The sequence below is a fragment of the Salmo salar genome, chromosome ssa16 (genome assembly GCF_905237065.1).
Source record: "Salmo salar chromosome ssa16, Ssal_v3.1, whole genome shotgun sequence".
NCBI classification, from domain to species: Eukaryota; Metazoa; Chordata; class Actinopteri; order Salmoniformes; family Salmonidae; genus Salmo; species Salmo salar.
In genome coordinates, this window is record NC_059457.1 from 69372757 (window position 1) to 69393848 (window position 21092).

The 21092-nt window shown below is 43.3% G+C and overlaps 1 protein-coding gene across 1 annotated transcript; it reads right to left on the reverse strand.

Moving 5' to 3' along the window:
* Window positions 1–5727: 5727 nt before the first annotated feature.
* LOC106574417 (SLIT and NTRK-like protein 6) lies at window positions 5728–20048 on the reverse strand. Its single transcript, XM_014150292.2, has 2 exons — window positions 19573–20048; window positions 5728–9608 (listed from the first exon to the last, which is right to left on the reverse strand). Exons 1-2 carry the CDS (start codon window positions 19662–19664, stop codon window positions 7076–7078), a joined length of 2625 nt encoding a protein of 874 aa, XP_014005767.1. The 5' UTR covers window positions 19665–20048; the 3' UTR covers window positions 5728–7075.
* Between the last annotated feature and the right edge of the window lie 1044 nt (window positions 20049–21092).

Sequence of the window (21092 nt, forward strand, 5' to 3'; positions counted from 1 at the left end):
TACAGTACACAAAGACATGCCAAACAAGTTCCAACATTGCAAAGGAATTTAGAGTTGACGACCTTCCACCATTGTATCTTAAGGAGAGCTTACCAATCTAACTTCTCGAAGAGGCATCGCGACTGCATAATCACATTCAATTTAAGTTGGGGAGGTTATAGCTCATTTTGAAGGTGCAGTGAGGCAGCTAAAAATAGCTTCAGGGGGTGACAGAGCAGACAATCCACGTGGAGCTTCCTCAAACTGGGGGGGGGGTGTCTAACTCTGGTGCTCACTACAGCCATCACAGACCTGACAGGCCTGTCTCCCTCAGAGAAGAGGGGTTACAGAGGAGATGAGTGGGTTGGTGGGGAGGGGAGGGGAGGGGGTGGAACACAGCAGAGGTGGGGCGTGGGGCATGGGGCTTGGTGGAGGAGGGTAGAGGAGGAGTCTAACTCTGGTTCTCACTGACGCCATCACAGACCAGACAGGCCGGTCTTCAGCAGAGAGGAGGGGCTATAGAGGAGAGTGGGGTGGTAGGGAGGAGAGGGGGTGGAACACAGCCAGAGATGGATGTCAGCACAGTGTCAACGGTGTTAACCGTGTCCTCTTCACCCCGGCGCACACACCACATTCAAATCAGGTTGGCTCAGAAGAAAAGGCCTGTGTGTCGCAGGCAGGAAATGACCTGCCACTTCAAATCAGCTGTCCTTCAAAAAAAGGTTTGAAATCAGTCTGCGAAGAGAGAAGAGAAGATTACATTGGGAACATTAGATGTAAGCTGTGGAGGTCAGAAAGGCTTTTGAGAGCTGAATCTAGGGTCATATCGTTAATTGATGAGCCAGAGAAGTTATACTTCTGAGGGCTTTGTGCAACCACAATGAACTAGAGAATACGCAGCTTTGCAACCGTGATTCACAGTGCTAAGAGTCAGATGCGGTGTGCGGGCATACAAAAACGGTGAAGTCCATCATCACTCTCGGCAACAGCCCCATTTTACTTCCAGCGTACTCCTCAAACTGCCTCATCATGAACAAATTAAACTCAGCTGAGAGCATTGGCGGTATAGAGAACACATGTTTTGGTTTCTATCGTGGCGGAATGTCAAAGTAGGGGGGCCTGATGGTGCCTGTCTGTGCAGGATATGGACTGGGCCATATAGCAATGAGGCCCAACCATTCATCTCTAAACAAGCTGAAACTCGCAATGGTGTAACCTAAAGCTCAGCGCTCCTTCCTCACCACTCGTTGCCCCTTGGATAACACAACAACACGCCAGTCGGTTGGGGATGGTAACACGGCCACGCGTCCCATTTAGTGTTTACACCCGCTCCGAACTCCTGGAGTAGGTAGAACACGTTTACAAGTGACAATGGCACAGGAAGGCTAGCGTTGTTCCTTACTTATACATCCGTCTCTATCAAGAGAGAGTAAATGAAACTGTTAGTGAAATCTGGGGGTCTCTAAACAGGTGAGGGCTGACTTCATTGTTGTGACTTGTGATGAACGAAGTATTGCGTATAGCGGGGACACTTGATGCTTAAAGCTACATACGCTCAAAGAGACATTTTCACTCTGAACTTATACAGGGAGTAACAAACATGATGGACTAAAACGAATAACTGAGATAGTACTCTGAGATAATGAGGATTTCTAGCTTTCCTGCCAGTATGAATGTGGCAGCACAACTGACATACAACACTGTTTTTATAGTGTTCCATAGTGGTTGCTTGCTAATCTAGCAAATTATATGTGAAATGCACAGAATCTATTTGATGCCAGACAGAGTACCATTGTGGTCCTGAGGGCTGCTCATTATAAAATTACTATCAGCATGCCAACAAAACTGAATGGCGTGTGTGTGTACACATTTTAATTGTGCATCGGGGTTAATAGGGCTGGGTGGCTGGCATGGGTATAGGGAAGCGAACACGTGGCTGATAACAAATGACATGTATTGAAACGCGGCGTAGATGTCCCAGATTCAGACACATCACGTAGGATGTTTGAATTATCATAATGCAGTTACAATTTAAGGGCAATGGTGAATAATTACATAACTGTCACAATATAAAATAATTACAAAAATAAAATAAAACAACAACACAAGTATTAAGCTATACCAAGATGTAGAAACAGACAAGTGAAAAATGTTTCAAGGAAACTGTACAGTTTAGCTTTCGGCAACACGGATGTGAGTGACAATGGTGATTACGAGCTGGAACATCTGGGATGAGTCAAAAACGCCTCACCAGAATTTCACCTCCTTTTTGGCAGGACAAAAATACACACTAAGAAGGACACAACATGTTATTGTTGAAGGTAAGACAAACGGAGGCCATACAGTACAGTACATTGGTCAGATATTACTCTAATGACTTCAACCTTTCGCTTTTGCATAGGTTTACACTAAAGCAATGCTCAAAACGAACAATGCATTCAATAATCTACATCTACAAACTACATACATGTATCAGGGTTAACTGTTTCAAAAGAGAAGATATATGTACAATCATGCTTCAGGTTGCTGCAGGCCAAATACCATGTGATAGCCTATTGAAAATATCGAGAGAAAAAAAACCCGGACTCCTCAAAAGTGATGAAACACAGACAAGATCTAAGGCATGTTTGCCAGAACATTGCTGCAGAGCTATGAGCATTCCCCATACAGAAAGCCTCAACATCCACACCCCCAAAAACAGAAAGAACAAAGCATGAGAGAGAGAGAGAGAGAGAGAGAGAGAGAGAGAGAGAGAGAGAGAGAGAGATGCAAGCCATCTCTTTGTGCTGTGTGTGACTGTGGCTTGTGAATGAGACAGCTGGGAGCAAGCACAGATAGTAATATGTTGGCAAACCATTAAACATTTAATTGCATCATCGGTCGGGTATAAGAACGGGTGCTTTACACTCTCCAGTCTCAGCCGTGAAAGAGCATCAGTGGTCATTTGGAAAAAAATCCAAATCCAGACCCTCGTCTAAGTGGATCATTACTCTTGTAATATTATTAGAAACACTGTGGGTAATGTCATAGTTTCACTGTTTGATCACCTTATGAGGAATGTCTCGTTTAGAAGAATAGGGCACGGGTGTTGACTTCAGCAATGTTACTTCTGTCTCCTTATGGGCAGGCATGTCGTACGCGAATGCACATTAAGTTGAACATGTAGAACATTGTAGCATGCGCTGTATGAGTCTTTTTTCACAGTTTACAATGTGGAGAGAGATGTTTCATGTGGGTCATGGAAGCTTTGCGCATGCAAGACTGTGATCTCTGAACCTCAGGTTAACAAGACAATATGTGATACGTGTGCATTGTTTCAGCCATATCAGGAGCTGCGGGGGCTTCTCTAAATATATTAATGTTATACATATGCAGGGTGTGTGTGTGTGTGTGGGGGGGGGTACTGAAAATCGTTTTCTATGAATATTTCCAACATTTCTATGGATTTATGCTGTGTGTAAACTAATCTATATCTAGCTAATGTTAGCTACTCCTCTAGGTTAAAGAACCCATGTGAAGGTTATCATTATATATTGATGAAGGTTCCCTGTGGCGGCATACGTTACAAGTTGAATATGTGTATGCATTTGGCTTCACTAAAGGCTATTGATTCATTAGCTTACTGTATAAGGGGCTGTTGATAGCCTGAACTATTCATGGGCAAGATGAAAATCAATAATGTGTTCTAATGAAACCTCTGTGGAATTCACTTCAATGGATGAATTCAAGCATAAAAAGTGTATCGTATCGACTGACGCTTTAGAGTGGCTAAAAAGAGCTTTTTCAGTATGTTTACTGCGGTGCAAGGTCGGAGCGTTCTACAAATAATGAGGTAACATCACCTACAAACAAACCTCTAAATTGGCCGTATATACACTTATATTACCGGGGTTAAAAATCAGTTGTCTGTTTTGTGACTGGATGTGAAACGTTGATGTTCTGCTAACTTTGTTAAGTATATAAACAGCAGTGACCCTGGTGCCTTCGTTTCAATGGTTTACATAATCCAACTAGACCATTTCTGGTAGAGTGCTCTTGTCCAAACCAAAAGACGAAATTTTCATAATTCACAGTTACATTTGGGGTCATGAGTCTAGCTTCTCTACACCCCTGAGAGCAGTGATACCGTACAAATACTGAAACTCTCAGCTGGGTCGTAGTGGAACTATAGGCACCAGTGTACTGCTCAAAACTGCAGGGCAGAGGACATTCTGTAATACAAAATGGTAAATACAAGAAATTAGCCAGTGGGCATTACTTAATTTACAAAGTCTAATGTCCAGAGATCCACTGTAGATTGTCTGAAAAGTTGCTATGAGCAAATGGTTTGGCAATTTCACATCCCACTCTATTTATGGCTCATATGATTGACTTTGGCTAGCTGTTCAAGTAGGTCTATTACTGAAATAAAATGTACCTTTGAGTATAAAAGAGAGGGGGGGTAAGGGGTAAGATATTCAGCACTGATACTTTCATGTAGCTACTCTGACACGGGGAACAATAGTTTATTTCTCGATGAAAAGAAAAGAAATGTAAGATTGATTGTACAGTAGAGGCGTACGTCTTGTGTGTGTCCCAATATTAATGCCAGCTTTTCTTGCAGTTCATGCTGTCAGTGCCTATAGTATGTCTATTTTGTAACGTGGCGTCCTCCAAAAACTGAACTGTCGGCACGACAGTAGCTCAACAAGAGGTTTCATGTCGGCAAGGTCTTGTCAAATAACAGGCTTGAACTACTATATAAACATAACTGTGATTTTCATGTGCCGTGGTCTCCACCCATGAAATATTTGCTTTTATTTTATTTTTCACCACACATGAGTAAGTCATCGTGGGTTTGTATTCCATGTATAATATATTTGGAAAGATAGTAGGGCTGGGAATGTCTACTGTACATGCTAGTTTGCACCAAAATGTAGCATCTGTAAATAATATACTGTACCTGCACATGTTTAGAATTTTCCATTGTTAGCTCCTTGCCCTCATGCTTAGTCATCCATAATAGGCATTGGGCTGGATTCATTTCATATAGACTAAAGGTGGAGCCAGTTAGACAATCACTGCATACATATTTTATCTCTACTCCAATGTTGACATAAAATACACTTTTTCAACTCCCCTATCGGCACACTGCATGTTGAGCCGTTTCGACTTCTAACTTCCGTTGCTGAAATATTAACATCCACGACGGTTTCATGAGCACAAAAATACTGAAAACATTTCCCTTCAAAGTGAACATTGTTTTGCACTTTGGTAAACGTCACACCAAAAGACCTACCGGAGCACATTTCCCTTAATTCTCAAAGGAGAAAATCCCAATCCTTACCGCTCTTTCCGTATTCCAACCCCAGTTCACCGAGGGGGGCCGTGTGAGCAGTTTTAGCTCTATCAATTATGATGTATAATGGAAGCACCGGAACAGCCTACTAAATCACCAGCTAGGATGGAAATGGAAGTCGTGTGGAGAAGTGCAGAGGGAATTTGCTATACCCCACTGTTGTGCAGTAATTAAGCACCGTGGATAAGCAATCTCAGAAGGGGGTCCAATAATGCAAGGGGGAAATCTTGTGTTTGCATGGCAGAGAACTGGAAAGACTTGACATATCATATTTGGCAATGAGGGAGTGACTAGGGAAGCCAGGCTTGAGCACGGATTTGACACAAAAGAGATTTTCGGTGTGTGCGTCTGTGGATATATATAGCAATTCATTTGAAATTCTACTTAGTGTGAAATGACCAGGATGAACCTACCTATGAGATTGATTTATTCAAACAAGCACACAGATGGTATATAATGCTGTACTGTATGTCCATGGGAGGAATACAGGACATGCAGCAGCATTGAGGACATGCATAAGAGTGTGAATAACAATGTAATGGCATTACTATCTTAAGTGCCCTCTGTGCAGAACAGCATCATGATTTCACCCACACCCCTCTTGAGCACGTAATGTGCTATAATATTAGATGTTTGGTCACTTTTATGCTCATCTGATAATGACAGAAAGTCGTTTTTTGCAACAGGCTCTCGAATATACCTGCACGCAATCTGTTTAGAGGACTGAAGAGCTTATCTATTGTATTGAATCTTGATTGTTCAAAGTTTGCAGTATTGCAATTCTTTATTTACATTTAATACATTTTCACCTGCACAACACTGAAGGCACAAAATAACATAATGTGTGACATATATACAACATTTACAGAATAAATAATTTCATCTACATTGGTAAAAAATAAAGTTTACATAAAACATTTTCAGAGCTGAACAGGGTTGCTTACTAAATCAGAATAATAAAGTGAACGCATATATCCTGAACATTTATCATGCTGAGAGAAACTGGTCGGTTTTGATTTGTAAAAATTACACTCAAACAAAAGGTTCTTATACACATCAGTAGTTCTGTCCCCTTCAGAAGCAGGAAAGGAACAATAAACAGAAGCTGTTGTTGAACAGTAAGTTGATTGTCATGCACCATCTTTTAAATGGCATTTGATTAGTGCAATGCATTTTTTATTTACAGATACAAGATATGATTTATATATGTACTGGGACTTTTAAGTGCTATGTTTTGGGAAAATGGATTTGTTTAAACACGTTCCCACTGGTTGGAATACAAAATGTGGTATTGAAATAATGCCAGGGCTAAATCTAATGAATGACAGGACTAATGTGCACTCCATCATTGCGACCCAGAATACATGTTGGCATTTTGTTAAATCTACGGCACTTTGAGCATGCTGATTATGGCATATGATTGAAACAGCCTGACAGTTGATGGGAAACATTGAGGCCTGCCAAAGATCTAAGCTGAACTGGTAACAAAAACGTACCCCTGCAGTACCTATTTGCCATCCTGATAATTACATTTGGGCAAGATATCTGTTATATCAGCAACTTCAAGTGCGGTCTGTCTATAGGAAAACAAAATAACAAAGAAATAGATAATTATACAGTACATTCTGTGCTACAAATGACTTGTGTGTCCAAGACCGCTGTGGGATAAGTAGGTCATAGACTGTGAAAATATAAGATGGCAGTTTTGGACAAGGCACTTCTCGAGTTGAATATAAAACAATTAATTGTATTTTTATATCAGTTAAATGCAGTTTGATGCTCCAGAACCTCCAAATAATCTGGCTCGGTGTGTAGGTTAGCTTTGAGTTCAAAGTACTCATTTTTCGTTTGTTCCACCATGACCTTCCGCGGTCTCGACAACATAATAGTCTCCATTAATTTCAGTTCCTCGTGGTGTCCTGATCCTGGGACCTGCATCTCTACCGTTGGTTGCAGCTGGGACATGTTTTTCCTGAGGTATTCAGTAATTCCAAGCTGCTGCAGCTCCCTAACCCTCTCCCTTTCTAGTATGTTTTTATAGAGGGAGCTCGCATCTCCGAGTGTTACGAACTCAGTTGGGCAGTCTGACGTCACAGCTCTGAACTTCAAATTAGAGCCTGTGAGAGGGGAAGTATTCTCTGTCTCCATGATGCTACGACAGATGTGCTTTGGTTCGTCCAGTTCATTGAGGTCGGTCTCATATTCTTTATGCTGAGTGCAGTAGGTGGGGTTGCGGCAGATCTGGACAATGGGGCTGTGTGAGCGCTCGTCGTACACGGTGCTTCCGGTCCTCTGCGCCAGTGTGTGGTGGGTGGTTTTCTGGCCGTACATGCTGTATTGCAGGTGGATGGGGCTGCTGCTCTCCCGCGGCTGCTCCTCCGCCTGTTTCTTCTTCACCCTCCTTCGCCGTCTGTGCACGAGGAAAACCACGATCCCCGCCGAACAGAAGATGACCATGAGGAAGATGACGAGCAAGCTAAGGATCAGAACGGAGAGTGGAACTGAGTCTGTGATGGAGCTGAAGAAACCACTCCTAGCGCCGTCAGTCGCCACTGTGGTTGTCACGCTCTCGTCCTCGTCCGTGGGCAAGGAGTAGGTCACTAGGCCGGGGCATAGCAACTCGTTTCTGAGGGCTCTCAGCTCAGCCTTCGCCACTTTTCTCGGTGTGTGACACAAAATGGAACCTACGACTGTGTCCTTCCTCAGCTTCTCAACCCACTGTTTGAGACTGACTAAGTCACAGCTGCAGTCCCAGGGGTTGTCCTCTAAATAAATCTGCTCTAAAGAGTCAAGCTGGTCCAGCACGTTGCTAACAGGCAGGTGCATGAGCAGATTTTTTCTCAGGTTCAGTTTGGTGAGGGGCACATTGCGAAATATCTGCAATGGGAGACTAGTCAGCAGATTGTTATTCAAAGACAAGAGTTTGAGATTTGGCAAAGGATTAAAAGCTCCTGGAACAATTTCTTTGATAATGTTATATTCCAAATATAGGTATTCAAGGTTGTGGAGTCCAATGAACATGGTTGCGGAAAGGGTTTCAATTCTGTTGCCGTTGAGATAAAGTTTTTTCAAATTGCTTAAGCTGAGAAAAGTTTCATTGTCAATGTAATCGATTCGATTGTTGGCTAAATTCAATAACTCCAAACCATCATATGTGACAAAGTCATATTTCAACAGTCTCTGAATCATATTTCCTGTGAGCACCAGCTTGGTGGGGCTTTGCTCAAGTATTCCAATATCTGAAATCCGTTGAATCCCTCTGTCCTGACAATGCATTAAAAACCCAGCCACAGGGTGATTGTGACATGAACAGTGCTCCACACAAGGACTCCCTGGAACATAAGCAGGTGTCGGAATCTTTGCATCGTCCTTGGCGTCCTCCAACTTCGGAATTTCTGCCACATTGGAAGACGGAGTGACCACCATGTCCAGTGACTTGGAAGGCTCCTCTAAGTTGATATCGGCGTGAGAAGGGCAGAGAACATCCCGTTTGATTTTGGCCAGGATGGTGCCCCTGAGGTGGTGGGGGCTGCTGCAGACCACCTCCCCAATGACCGACTGGGCCCGCATGTTCTCCATCCAGATCTTCAGGTGAAGGATCTCACAATCGCACATCCAGTCGTTGTCCTCCAGAAGAAGCTCCATGATCCGCCCAATGTGCTCCAGGAAGCCAACATAAGGCAGGGTCTGTAACTGGTTCCCCCGCAGGTCCAAGTGGGTGAGCGGAACAAACCGGAAAATATTGCTGGGAAGAAACTCGATGGCGTTGTCATTGAGGATCAGAACTTTGAGGCGGATGAGTTTGCTGAATGCCCCCGGCTCGACCACACGGATGAAGTTTGTGTCCGCCTGGAGAAACTCCAAATTTACCAAGCCGTGAAAAGTGTCTTCCTTCAACATGACCAGGAAATTACTGTTGATGTGGAGCTTCTTCAAGGAGCCCAGTGCACTAAAGACGCCAGGTTCAAGCTCTTGTATGCTATTAGCCCCGAGATGAAGTGAAATGGCATTCTTTAAATCTTCCAAGTCTTCTGCCCGCAACTCCACCAAGTCATTTTTGTACAGATTGAGGTGGAAAGGTAGAGCTGATGGCACTTTGATTTGGGAGATCTTGCTGATATTTCTCTCCTCACAGTTAAGATACAGGATGCCATCTTTTTCTTCACAAGTACACAATGAGTCACAGGATTCACTCAGAAATGCCTTCGAGGGCTGGATGTCTTGAAAACAAGCAGCAGTGAAAAATGAGCAAAGGAAAACGATGCAGGGTAGCATTTTCTGTCCGTTGTATCTGCAACACAGAAAGAGGGAGGGAGGGAGGGAGGGAGGGAGGGAGGGAGGGAGGGAGGGAGGGAGGGAGGGAGGGAGGGAGGGAGGGAGGGAGGGAGGGAGGGAGAAAGAGATGTTACCAAAATGTAATGGACTTGGAAAACAACATAAAATCATAGGTTAAATCAATAATCACAAGTATTTGTTTATATATTTTTTCTATAAGTATCTTAACTACTTTGATTAGATTATCAGTCCCTTCAGACAGACAATAAAGCATGGTCTCCAATTATAGAAAATACATTCGCCCATTCTTTCTGAACTGTGCATACACTTTTAATCCTGGATTATAAGGTCAATGCAATTCTCACAGTATAGAAATTAACTTGAAACTGAATACACAATGAACTTCAAAATTAATTATGCATTGAATGCAATAAAATACAATTGCCTTTATTGATGAAGCAAATGCATGAAGGGAGCATACAGTTATCTTGGAAGGAATGTGAGGAATTCATATTCTTTAAACATGCATGGCCTAGTGAACATTGGAATCTTGTTTACATGGCCACAATACCTCATATACAAGGTAATGTAGAAAACTTAATCTGTTTAAATAATACACTTGGGTATGGCCTAGAATAGATTTGATCCATGTTTTTAACTAAAGAAGAGGTAGCATCAATAAAATACTTTTTCCCCCCTCAAATGAGGAAACATGTATTTTCTCACCCATGCAATTTTCTTCTTCGAAATCTCTCACACAGCAATGTGATCATTGATTCTCCCTAGATACCGAACTAGCTTGATACTGTAGGTTGGGTGTATTGTGCGGTATGACAGGCCTCACTGTTGGATGACAGCTCTGCACTGCATTGGTGGAAGAAAAAAAGTACACTGATCGAAGACTGAATGCTTCATCACTAAATGCTTTATGTGGGTAGGTGGGGTAGAGTTAAAAATCTACGATTTTATACACAATAAAAAAAAAATATATATATACTATTGAAAAGTGACTGGGTGTATTATACAATGGATGACAACAGGGTGAGGATAGTGGAAAAAACAGCCCCACATCTATTTTCAGAATCAAATGTGTAAAGCTTGTAGCGAAGCGACTACACAGATCCATTGGAGGCCAGTGAAGCCTTATAATGCCTTCTCATGCACGTAAGCAAGGCCAACTCATCACCAAGCAGTTACTGTGCTAGTAAGAGGTCATAAAAAATGACTGGGAAAACGGTGCACTGTGAATGAAAGGAAAAAGAGCGAGAAACCTCGGAAATAAAATGTGTATCACTTGTCCCCTGTGGCCCTTGCAATATACACAATGATCCTGGTCCATATATCGCAAGACAAATAGGTCATTCACACTGTTTGCTCTGTGTGCTTCATATTGCTCTCAAGTGCAATCTGTTAAGCAGAGTGCTCGTGCCAAAATGGGGGTTCCTGCTTGATGGTTCCATCGCACCCTTATCCTGCATCACTGATGGTGTATTAACATTAGAGGTCTACCGATTAATCGGAATGGCCGATTAATTAGGGCCGATTTCAAGTTTTCATAACAATCGGTAATCGGTATTTTTGGCCACCGATTTGCAGATTTTTTTTTTTTAGTATTTTTTTTTTTTACACCTTTATTTAAACTAGGCAAGTCAGATTAAGAACACATTCTTATTTTCAATGATGGCCTAGGAACTGGGGTTAACCGCCTTGTTCAGGGATTCGGGGATTCGATTTTGCAACCTTCCGGTTACTAGTCCAACGCTCTAACCACCTGCCTTACATTGCGCTCCACGAGGAGCCTGCATGGCAGACTGACTACCTGTTACGCGAGGGCAGCAAGAAGCCAAGGTAAGTTGCTAGCTAGCATTAAACTTATCTTATAAAAAACTATCAATCTTAACATAATTACTAGTTAACTACACATGGTTGATGATATTACTTGTTTATCTAATATGTCCTGCGTTGCATATAATCGATGCGGTGCCTGTTAATTTCTCATAGAATGTCACGTCCTGACCAGCAGAGGGCGTAATTGTGTTAGTTTTGGTCAGGATATGGCAGGGGGTTTGTATGTGTTAAATGTTGTGTGGGGGATTGGACTCCCAATTGAAGGCAGGTGTGTTGAATTGCCTTTGATTGGGAGTCCTATATAGTAGTGTGCGTTTTTCTTTGGGGTTGTGGGTAGTTGTTTTTGCACTGCGTTTGATAGCCTGCAAAACTATTGCTGTCTTGTTTATTGTTTTTTCCTGTGGATGCCTTACTTGAGTTGATTAAAACTATGAGTATCCACATTCCCGCTGCGCCTTGGTCCATTTTTGAAGACAGCTGTGACAGAACTACCCACCACCAAAGGACCAAGCAGCGGACGAACGAGGAGGTATGATGGACCTGGGAGGACAAGTTAAGGGAGCTAAGGGAACCCGAGAGGCAGCCCCAAGAATTATTTTGGGGGGGCACAAGGGCTGTTTGACGGGGCGAGAAGGGAGCCCCAGGTCAGCTCCCCGCACTAGCCCTGAGGTGCGTGTCTCCAGGCTGGCACGTCCAGTACCAGCCCCACGCATCAGGCGTCTAGTGTGTCAGCCCAGCCTCGCCAGTCAAGAGTCGCCAGAGCTGCCCGCCAGTCAAGAGTCGCCAGAGCTGCCGCCAGTCAAGAGTCACCAGAGCTGCCCGCCAGTCAAGAGTCACCAGAGCTGCCCGCCAGTCAAGAGTCGCCAGAGCTGCCCGCCAGTCATGAGTCGCCAGAGCTGCCCGCCAGTCATGAGTCGCCAGAGCTGCCCGCCAGTCATGAGTCGCCAGAGCTGCCCGCCAGTCATGAGTCGCCAGAGCTGCCCGCCAGTCATGAGCTGCCAGAGCTGCCCGCCAGTCATGAGCTGCCAGAGTGGCCCGACTGCCCGGAGCTGCCAGAGTGGCCCGCCTGTCCTCCGGCCCAGCCCGAGTGGCCCGCCTGTCCTCCGGCCCAGCCCGAGTGGCCCGCCTGTCCTCCGGCCCAGCCCGAGTGGCCCGCCTGTCCTCCGGCCCAGCCCGAGTGGCCCGCCTGTCCTCCGGCCCAGCCCGAGTGGCCCGCCTGTCCTCCGGCCCAGCCCGAGTGGCCCGCCTGTCCTCCGGCCCAGCCCGAGTGGCTCGCCTGTCCTCCGGCCCAGCCCGAGTGACCCGCCTGTCCTCCGGCCCAGCCCGAGTGGCCCGCCTGTCCTCCGGCCCAGCCCGAGTGGCCCGCCTGTCCTCCGGCCCAGCCAGAGTGGTCCGTCTGCCAGGGTCAGCCCGAGTGGCCCGTCTGCCCGGCGCAGCTATCGGCGCCACCGAAGTGAGCGACGCCGAAGGTGGCGCGAGGTCCACGTCCTGCATCTGAGCCACCTCCAGGATAGGTGGGTTGGGGAGGGAGGGTGTAGCATAGTGCCGTCGGTGATGGCAGCCACCCTCCCTTCCCTCCCTTATTGTTTAGGGGGATATTTTTTGTTGTTTGGGGGTTTGTTTTTTCTTTTAGGTGCATTCCGGGGTCTGCACCTTGAGGGGGGGTACTGTCACGTCCTGACCAGCAGAGGGCGTAATTGTGTTAGTTTTGGTCAGGATGTGGCAGGGGGTTTGTGTGTGTTAAATGTTGTGTGGGTGATTGGACTCCCAATTGAAGGCAGGTGTGTTTAATTGCCTTTGATTGGGAGTCCTATATAGTAGTATGTGTTTTTCTTTGGGGTTGTGGGTAGTTGTTTTTGCACTGCGTTTGATAGCCTGCAAAACTGTTGCTGTCTTGTTTATTGTTTTTTCCTGTGGATGCCTTACTTGAGTTGATTAAAACTATGAGTATCCACATTCCCGCTGCGCCTTGGTCCATTTTTGAAGACAGCTGTGACATAGAATCACAGCCTACTTCGACAAACGGGTGATGATTTAACAAGCTCATTTGCAAAAAAAGCACTGTCGTTGTACCAATGTACCTAACCATAAACATCAATGCCTTTCTTTAAAATCAATACACAAGTATATATTTTTAAACCTGCATATTTAGTTAATATTGCCTGCTAACATGAATTTGTGTCACTTCTCTTGCGTTCCGTGCAAGCAGTCAGGGTATATACAGCAGTTTGGTTCGCCTGGCTCATTGCGAACTGTGTGAAGACCATTTATTCTTAACAGGCCATAATTAATTTGCCAGAATTGTAGATAATTATGACATAACATTGAGGGTTGTGCAATGTAACAGGAATATTTAGTCTTAGGGATGCCACCCGTTAGACAAAATACGGAACGGTTCCGTATTTCACTTAAATAATAAACGTTTCTTTTTCGAAATGAAAGTTTCAGGATTCGGCCATATTAATGACCAAAGGCTCGTATTTCTGTGTGTTATTATGTTATAATTAAGTCTATGATTTGATATTTGATAGAGCAGTCTGACTGAGCGATGGTAGGCAGCAGCAGGCTCGTAAGCATTCATTCAAACAGCACATTCGTGCGTTTTGCCAGCAGCTCTTCGCAATTCTTCAAGCATTGCGCTGTTTATGACTTCAAGCCTATCAACCCCCGAGATTAGGCTGGTGTAACCCAAGTGAAATGGCTAGCTAGTTAGCAGGTGCGCGCTAATAGCGTTTCAAACGTCACTCTCTCTGAGACTTGGGAGTGGTTGTTCCCCTTAACGCTGCTTCGAGGGTGGCTGTTGTCGATGTGTTCCTGGTTCGAGCCCAGGTAGGAGCGAGGAGAGGGACAGAAGCTATACAGTTACACTAGCAATACTAAAGTGCCTATAAGAACATCCAATAGTCAAAGGTATATGAAATACAAATCGTATAGAGAGAAATAGTCCTATAATTCCTATAATAACTACAACCTAAAACTTCTTACCTGGGAATATTGAAGACTCATGTTAAAAGGAACCACCAGCTTTCATATGTTATCATGTTCTGAGCAAGGAACATAAACGTTAGCTTTTTTACCTGGCACATATTGCACTTTTACTTTCTTCTCCAACACTTTGTTTTTGCATTATTTAAACCAAATTGAACATGTTTCATTATTTATTTGAGGCTAAATTGATAGTATGTATGTATTATATTAAGTTAAAATAAGTGTTCATTCAGTATTGTTGTAATTGTTATTATTACAAATAAAAAAAAAAAAAAATTAGCCGATTAATCGGTATCGGCTTTTTTGGTCCTCCAATAATCGGTACCGGTATCGGCATTGAAAAATCATAACCGGTCGACCTCTAATTAACATAACCGCGACAGGTAACCTTAGTGGTTAAGGACGTTGGGCCAGTAACCTTAAGGTCGCTGGTTCGAATCCCTGAGCTGACTAGGTGAAAATTCTGCCGACGTGTCCTTGAACAAGGCACGTAACCCTAATTGCTCCTGTAAGTCGCTGTAGATAAGAGTGTCTGCTAAATGACTCAAATGTAAATGTCACAGTGGTGCGGAATGTTCACAATGTAGTATATCAACCCTGTTAGCAAGTCATAGCTTTCAGATAATACAGCTATTGCCGTTTGAGACCATTGTTTGTCCATTTAAATTGATTTGCAGTGACTGATGCTCCTAATACTTCTCCTCTGCCTGAGCAGAGCAGGTTACATTGCGCTGATATAGCCTTGTTGACTCATCCTCCGTAAAGGGGAATGACATATATGCTAAAGTGTCAATCATTATCTCATATAGCTGCTCCTTTCTGCCTCAGATTGCAGATGCAGGATACAAACGCTACTGCTACTTCTACTGTTACTGTTACTTCTACCACCATCAACAACACTAACAGGACTACTATTGTATTCACTAAGTGTACAAAACATGCCCCATGACAGACAGACCAGGTGAATCCAGAGGAAAGGTATGATCCCTTATTGATGTCACCTGTTAAATCCACTCCAATCAGTGTAGATGAAGGGGAGGAGACAGGTTAAAAAATTATTTTTAAGCCTCGAGACAATTGAGACATGGATTGTGGAGTGCCTTTGAACCGCGTATGGTAGTAGGTGCCAGGCGCACCGGTTTGAGTGTGTCAAGAACTGCAGCGCTGCTTGGTTTTTCACGCTCAACAGTTTCCTATGTGTATCAAGAATGGTCCACCTCCCAAAGGATATCCAGCCAACATGACACAACTGTGGGAAGCATTGGAGTCAACATGGGCCGGCATCCCGGCATCCCTGTGATCCCTTGGAGAGTCCATGCCCCAATGAATTGAGGCTGTTCTGAGGGCAAAAGTGTGTGCAATTCAATATTAGGAAGGTGTTCCTACTGTTTTGTCCACTCACTGTATAATTATGGGTGGTTATGAAAGGCTTCAGTATTTTACATAGTTTTTAATAATGGAATGGCCAAGATGTGTCTTTATCACTATCAACAGAGGCTTTGACTTTCACAGAAATATACCCAATATCTTCCACATGTTGGTATTTCTTCCAGAGCAGGTGGTCTTCCACAGCAATGTCATCCATTATACAACCAAACACTGATGCCCCACCACAGCACTGATAACGGACACACAGCGGATGAGCGATAGCAGGCGTCCATGATGTGACATCACGTCAGCTGCGAACCCAGCTCCATTCAGGCGGCCAATCTTAACACACACACACACACACACACACACACACACACACACACACACACACACACACACACACACACACACACACACACACACACACACACACACACACACACACACACACACACACGATCCCCCGACGAGATAGCTATAATTGGTGCCTGATCGACTAAACACCACCGTGCACACGACTTGCCACAATAAACAATGCAGCACATATCTTCACATTGCGCTCGGCTGGTGGGCCCCTCCTCCTTGATAGCGAGCATATGTGAGATAAGCTAATAATAGCAGCACGACAGGGGGGCACCCAGCTCCCCTGGTAAAGACGATTTAGCAGGCATGCATTTCAAATGGTCTGTTTAACTAATTTGGTGCAATTGTTTTTCACAAGGATTATTAGTCAGATGTACCAAGTGACTTTAAATATGTTTTGCAAGAAAGATATCTGCAGATGTGCGAATCATTCTTGGCTCTGCGGTAATGTAAAACACTGCAGAATCTGGTCTAAAGGAATACCCCTCCCTTACTCCCTAGTTAGACCAGAAATGTATTATTATTCTGTTTTAAATTAGACTTTGGATGAGGCCATTTGAGAATATCACAAACACTGACAGAAGCAGTCATTGGATTATAGAAGGCTCATCATTTGTTTAAGAGTTGTCTTTACTCAAGTCATTAAAGGTAAAAGGAAGAGAATCTTCCATAATAGCACTGAGCTGCATGACCAAAACCACAGACATGCCCAAACCTGGGAGATCTTCTAAAACTTGTCAACTTTAAATGACTCATGATAAATAACTTTGGCAAGTGACTATTTTTCCTCACCACACAAAGTAGTGACAGTAAAAGTCTCAACAACACATCTTGTTTTCTACAGAAGCATCATCCAAAATGACGTGACGTTGAAATATCCTAACGTAGCCAAGTTGTTGGTATCCTTTTAATCTGTGTAGATCCATTACACAAGCCAAGATTAGAACACTTAAACCCAACCCAAAACAAAACGCTGCGATTTCAGTATAATCACTTTATACAACATAAACATGACATTTTCAAGTCACGTACACCAACTTGCCAGTTTCAAATCAACACCATGATTCAAATGGCCCCTCTGGATAGATAAGTGCTGTTAGTATATGTATATAAGTGCTGTTATGTATTTCTGCATGGTGTATGGAATTGGCATTTGTGTACTGACATGCACACTGAGTGGACAACGCATTAAGGACACCTGCTCTTTCCATGACATAGCTTTCACCTGGTCCGTCGATGATCTCTTATTGATGTCACTTGTTAAATCCACTTCAAAATCAGTGTAGATGAAGGGGAGGAGACAGGATAAAGAAGGATTTTTAAGACTTGAGACAATTGAGACATGGATTGCGTATGTGTGCCATTCAGAGGGTGAATGGGCAAGACAAAAGATTTAAGTGCCTTTGAACAGGTATGGTAGTAGGTGCCAAGCGTTGGAGTCAACATGGGCCAGCATCCCTGTGGAACGCTTTCGAGTCCATGCCCTGACAAATTGAGATGGTTTTAAGGGCAAAATGTGGCGCAACTCAATATTAGGAAGGTGTTCCTAATTTTTGGTATACTCAGTGTATGTTCACCATAAGACAACATGACCTCTAATTGCTTATTTAGTTCTATTATGGAGACATAGTGTTGAAAGATAAGGGCCACAGTGTCTCTATACAGAAGTAGATTAGCCAGCAGATTGGAGGCTAGACTAGAGGTTGTTACTGCTGCACACCGGATGCTATGCTCATGGCTGAAGGACTCTAAGGGAGGCAAGGCAGAGTGCAACTCAACTTGAGAGCCATGAGAGCAAATTAGGAGCTTCTGCACACCGTATTGTGTGCACGAATATGAACCCAGGAAGAGGACCTCTGCGCAATATTCCCAGGCCAATTAATGGAAGGACAGTTCCTTATTCCAATGTATTGGAAGTGATGTGCTTGCACTACAGGGAAAGCTCTACTACCACATACATCTATAGAGACATCACCATGGTCCTCAGTCCCACAGTCCAAGGATGATAATTACATTCGCCCACTCAAGACAGACGAAAGGTCACTCACTCTCTGTTCCATTGCAACTATTTCATAAGGTTTGTGTGTGTGTGTGTTTGTTTGTTTCCTGTTCTTGGAGAAAAAAAGATCAACTCTACTGTCTGGGTACCATCTTTTAAGCATTAAAAAACACCCCTGTTCTGAAATATGACAAATAAACAACGTTGTAGATGTGCCTTGATTTGCACCTCCATTAATTAATACTCAGTGACTTGCCTAACCAGGAATACAGATAGTGGGAGTGTTCACGGGTGAACAGTCCAAATGGGAATTTACATGATCCTACCAGAGCAGGAATACATTGTAGCCCAATAACCATATATTGTAACCACGTTCTTCATGTTTTAAGTTAGATTTCAATGCACAGTGAGTGCATAAATGTGATGACCAACTCAACTTGGTCATCCTTTAGCTCAAAGACAGTGCACTTAAACGGAATCCATAGTAATATTCCATTCTGTTCTATTTTTTCCCAATGTATTATATTCTTCTACACATATGTCTACAATGTAGTTAATTTAAAACCTAGGCCTGCGTATTTTATACATTACCAAACAATATTCCATCTGCAGTTACAGTGCACAGCTGAGTAATTGCATTCTGGTTGGATGGAGGTACCTTCCATGTTAGATTGATGTTATAAATGCCCTCATTTATGTGGTAGCCTAACTTGACTGATTTACACACAAAACATGTTGAAATTAGAACGCCTGCACAAATACATTTTGAGTCAAGTAAAATGGTAAGACTAGTGTGTGCTATTATTACCAATGGAGATCGCTAGGAAATATTTTAGGTGAGCATATGCTGAATCATTTTACATGTTCCAAGGACGATTCATTGTAGTAGGCTAAATCCATGCGTTGTTGGAGATGTGCAGTACGTGCGGCTGAATGTAATGCATGGCGGTGCGCCAGGTGCGCGTAAAATACCTGAACGTGTCTGTCGACCCAGGTGTAACGTTACTTTAGCAGTTTTCTTTCGATTCATTCAACTGCCCTCACAAACTAAAGACAATTAAAAAAAAAAATTAAGTTGTCTTTCCAACTGCAATCTCTAAAAACACAAAGCATTGGCCAGAACACACCGGACGTTATGATACCAATATAATAAAATCGATATGTTTGTAGTTTTATTTGGAGGAAAGCGAGCTCCCAGCCTCAACTCCAGCTAGTCCGAACAAGCCGCGACACATCGAACGGACACCTACCTGGATACCACACAAGATAGACGCAGGAAGTTCAAGTGACTGTATGTCCTACCAGTCTAAAGAAAGGTTGTCAACAAACTAATTTGAGAAAGTAACGAATTTATAACAGTTGGCTACACATTGTGAGACTTCTCGTTCGGATGATATGATAGGCTACTTACCCGTTGTGCAGAGTGAGAAAGACTGTGGCTAATCCAAAGGATGCTTGGGTTAGAGAGGTTGATCCATGTGGAGACGTAAGGATGCGAAGCATCAAAAGTCCCCTCAAACTGTTTATTAAAATTTTACAGCATCTTCTTTAGAGAATAGACTAAGCATACCGGTGTAACTAACGTTTACTTTTGTCCCCTCTTGTTTTTGTAGAAGACTGTCGGCGTTTACAAATCCGATATTTCCATGATATTGCAAAGCGTTCCACCCCACACGATCCTAGTCCGAGGCAATTTTGGGATGTATTGGCCTTTCCACTTTATCTTTAATTAATTAATGTAGATCCTTATTAGTCTCCCTGGTCAGTCCTCTCTGTTAACTTCTTGTGTGCTTAGTTACCAGCCACTAAAGTGTGAGTGCAACTGTAGAGCCTATTTGGTATACTGACCCTTCGCATAGTTCCTTAGAATTTGCACGCTTTGAGCCACGGCAAGCTCCGAAGTATTGTAGTTGTTCTGGGCTCCTCCCCCCCCGAGACTCACTGACTTTTATGGCATTGAATGGCGTTGTGGAACGCGTTTAGGAGATCAGTATCTGGTTCTGAAGGTCAGGTTGCCCACAATAGCCGTACAAGTGTTGATATAATATCATTATTTCGAATGTATATATATAGATTCATTAGAGATTCATCTGGATCTGTAATGTAATTTATTGATATGTTTTATTTATGTTTTTGTTTGTATGAATATTACTGTTTTGGGGAAACAGAAATCTTTCCTGAGAACCTTGATCACAGTGAATATCAGTTTTGGTCATGCAACTGTCAGAAATGGCAGATTTAGTATTTCAATGGTGTGTGTGTGTGTGTGTGTGTGTGTGTGTGTGTGTGTGTGTGTGTGTGTGTGTGTGTGTGTGTGTGTGTGTGTGTGTGTGTGTGTGTGTGTGTGTGTGTAGGCATGTGCTTTATGGATATGTGTGGTAAGCATGAATCCTAATATTTCAAGTGAACTGCAAGGAATGTTTACTGCTCAGGGATTACCTTGTAAAGGTGTTTACGTATGTTTCCTGGTCTCATAAACTCTATGTTTTACAGTAAAATAAACCCTCACCTTGGCTGGCTTTTTACAGTTCCTATCAGGGAAGCTAGCAGTAGGCTAGGTGTTCAACACATCATATATTATTCATGCTCAAAATAACTGGAGACAATGGATATGTTTTCACCCTCTAGATATTAAAGACAGTTGACATGTTTGACAGTTGTCATGAATAATGAATAATGCAATGTAAACATGTTTAGGACACCCCCATTGACAATGTCTTCTCATCCTGAAAGCACATGGAATGTAAATAACCAATAAATATATATATATATCTGTCAACATTACCTGTTAGTGCATTCTTTCCATTACAATTCTACCTGTCACTCACTGAGGTCTCATACAATGGAAGTTATATGTGACGGTCTGAAGCTAAGGCAGCTAAGGAATCATCCTTGTAACGACTGTCCGTACACAGTCTATGATACAATGGC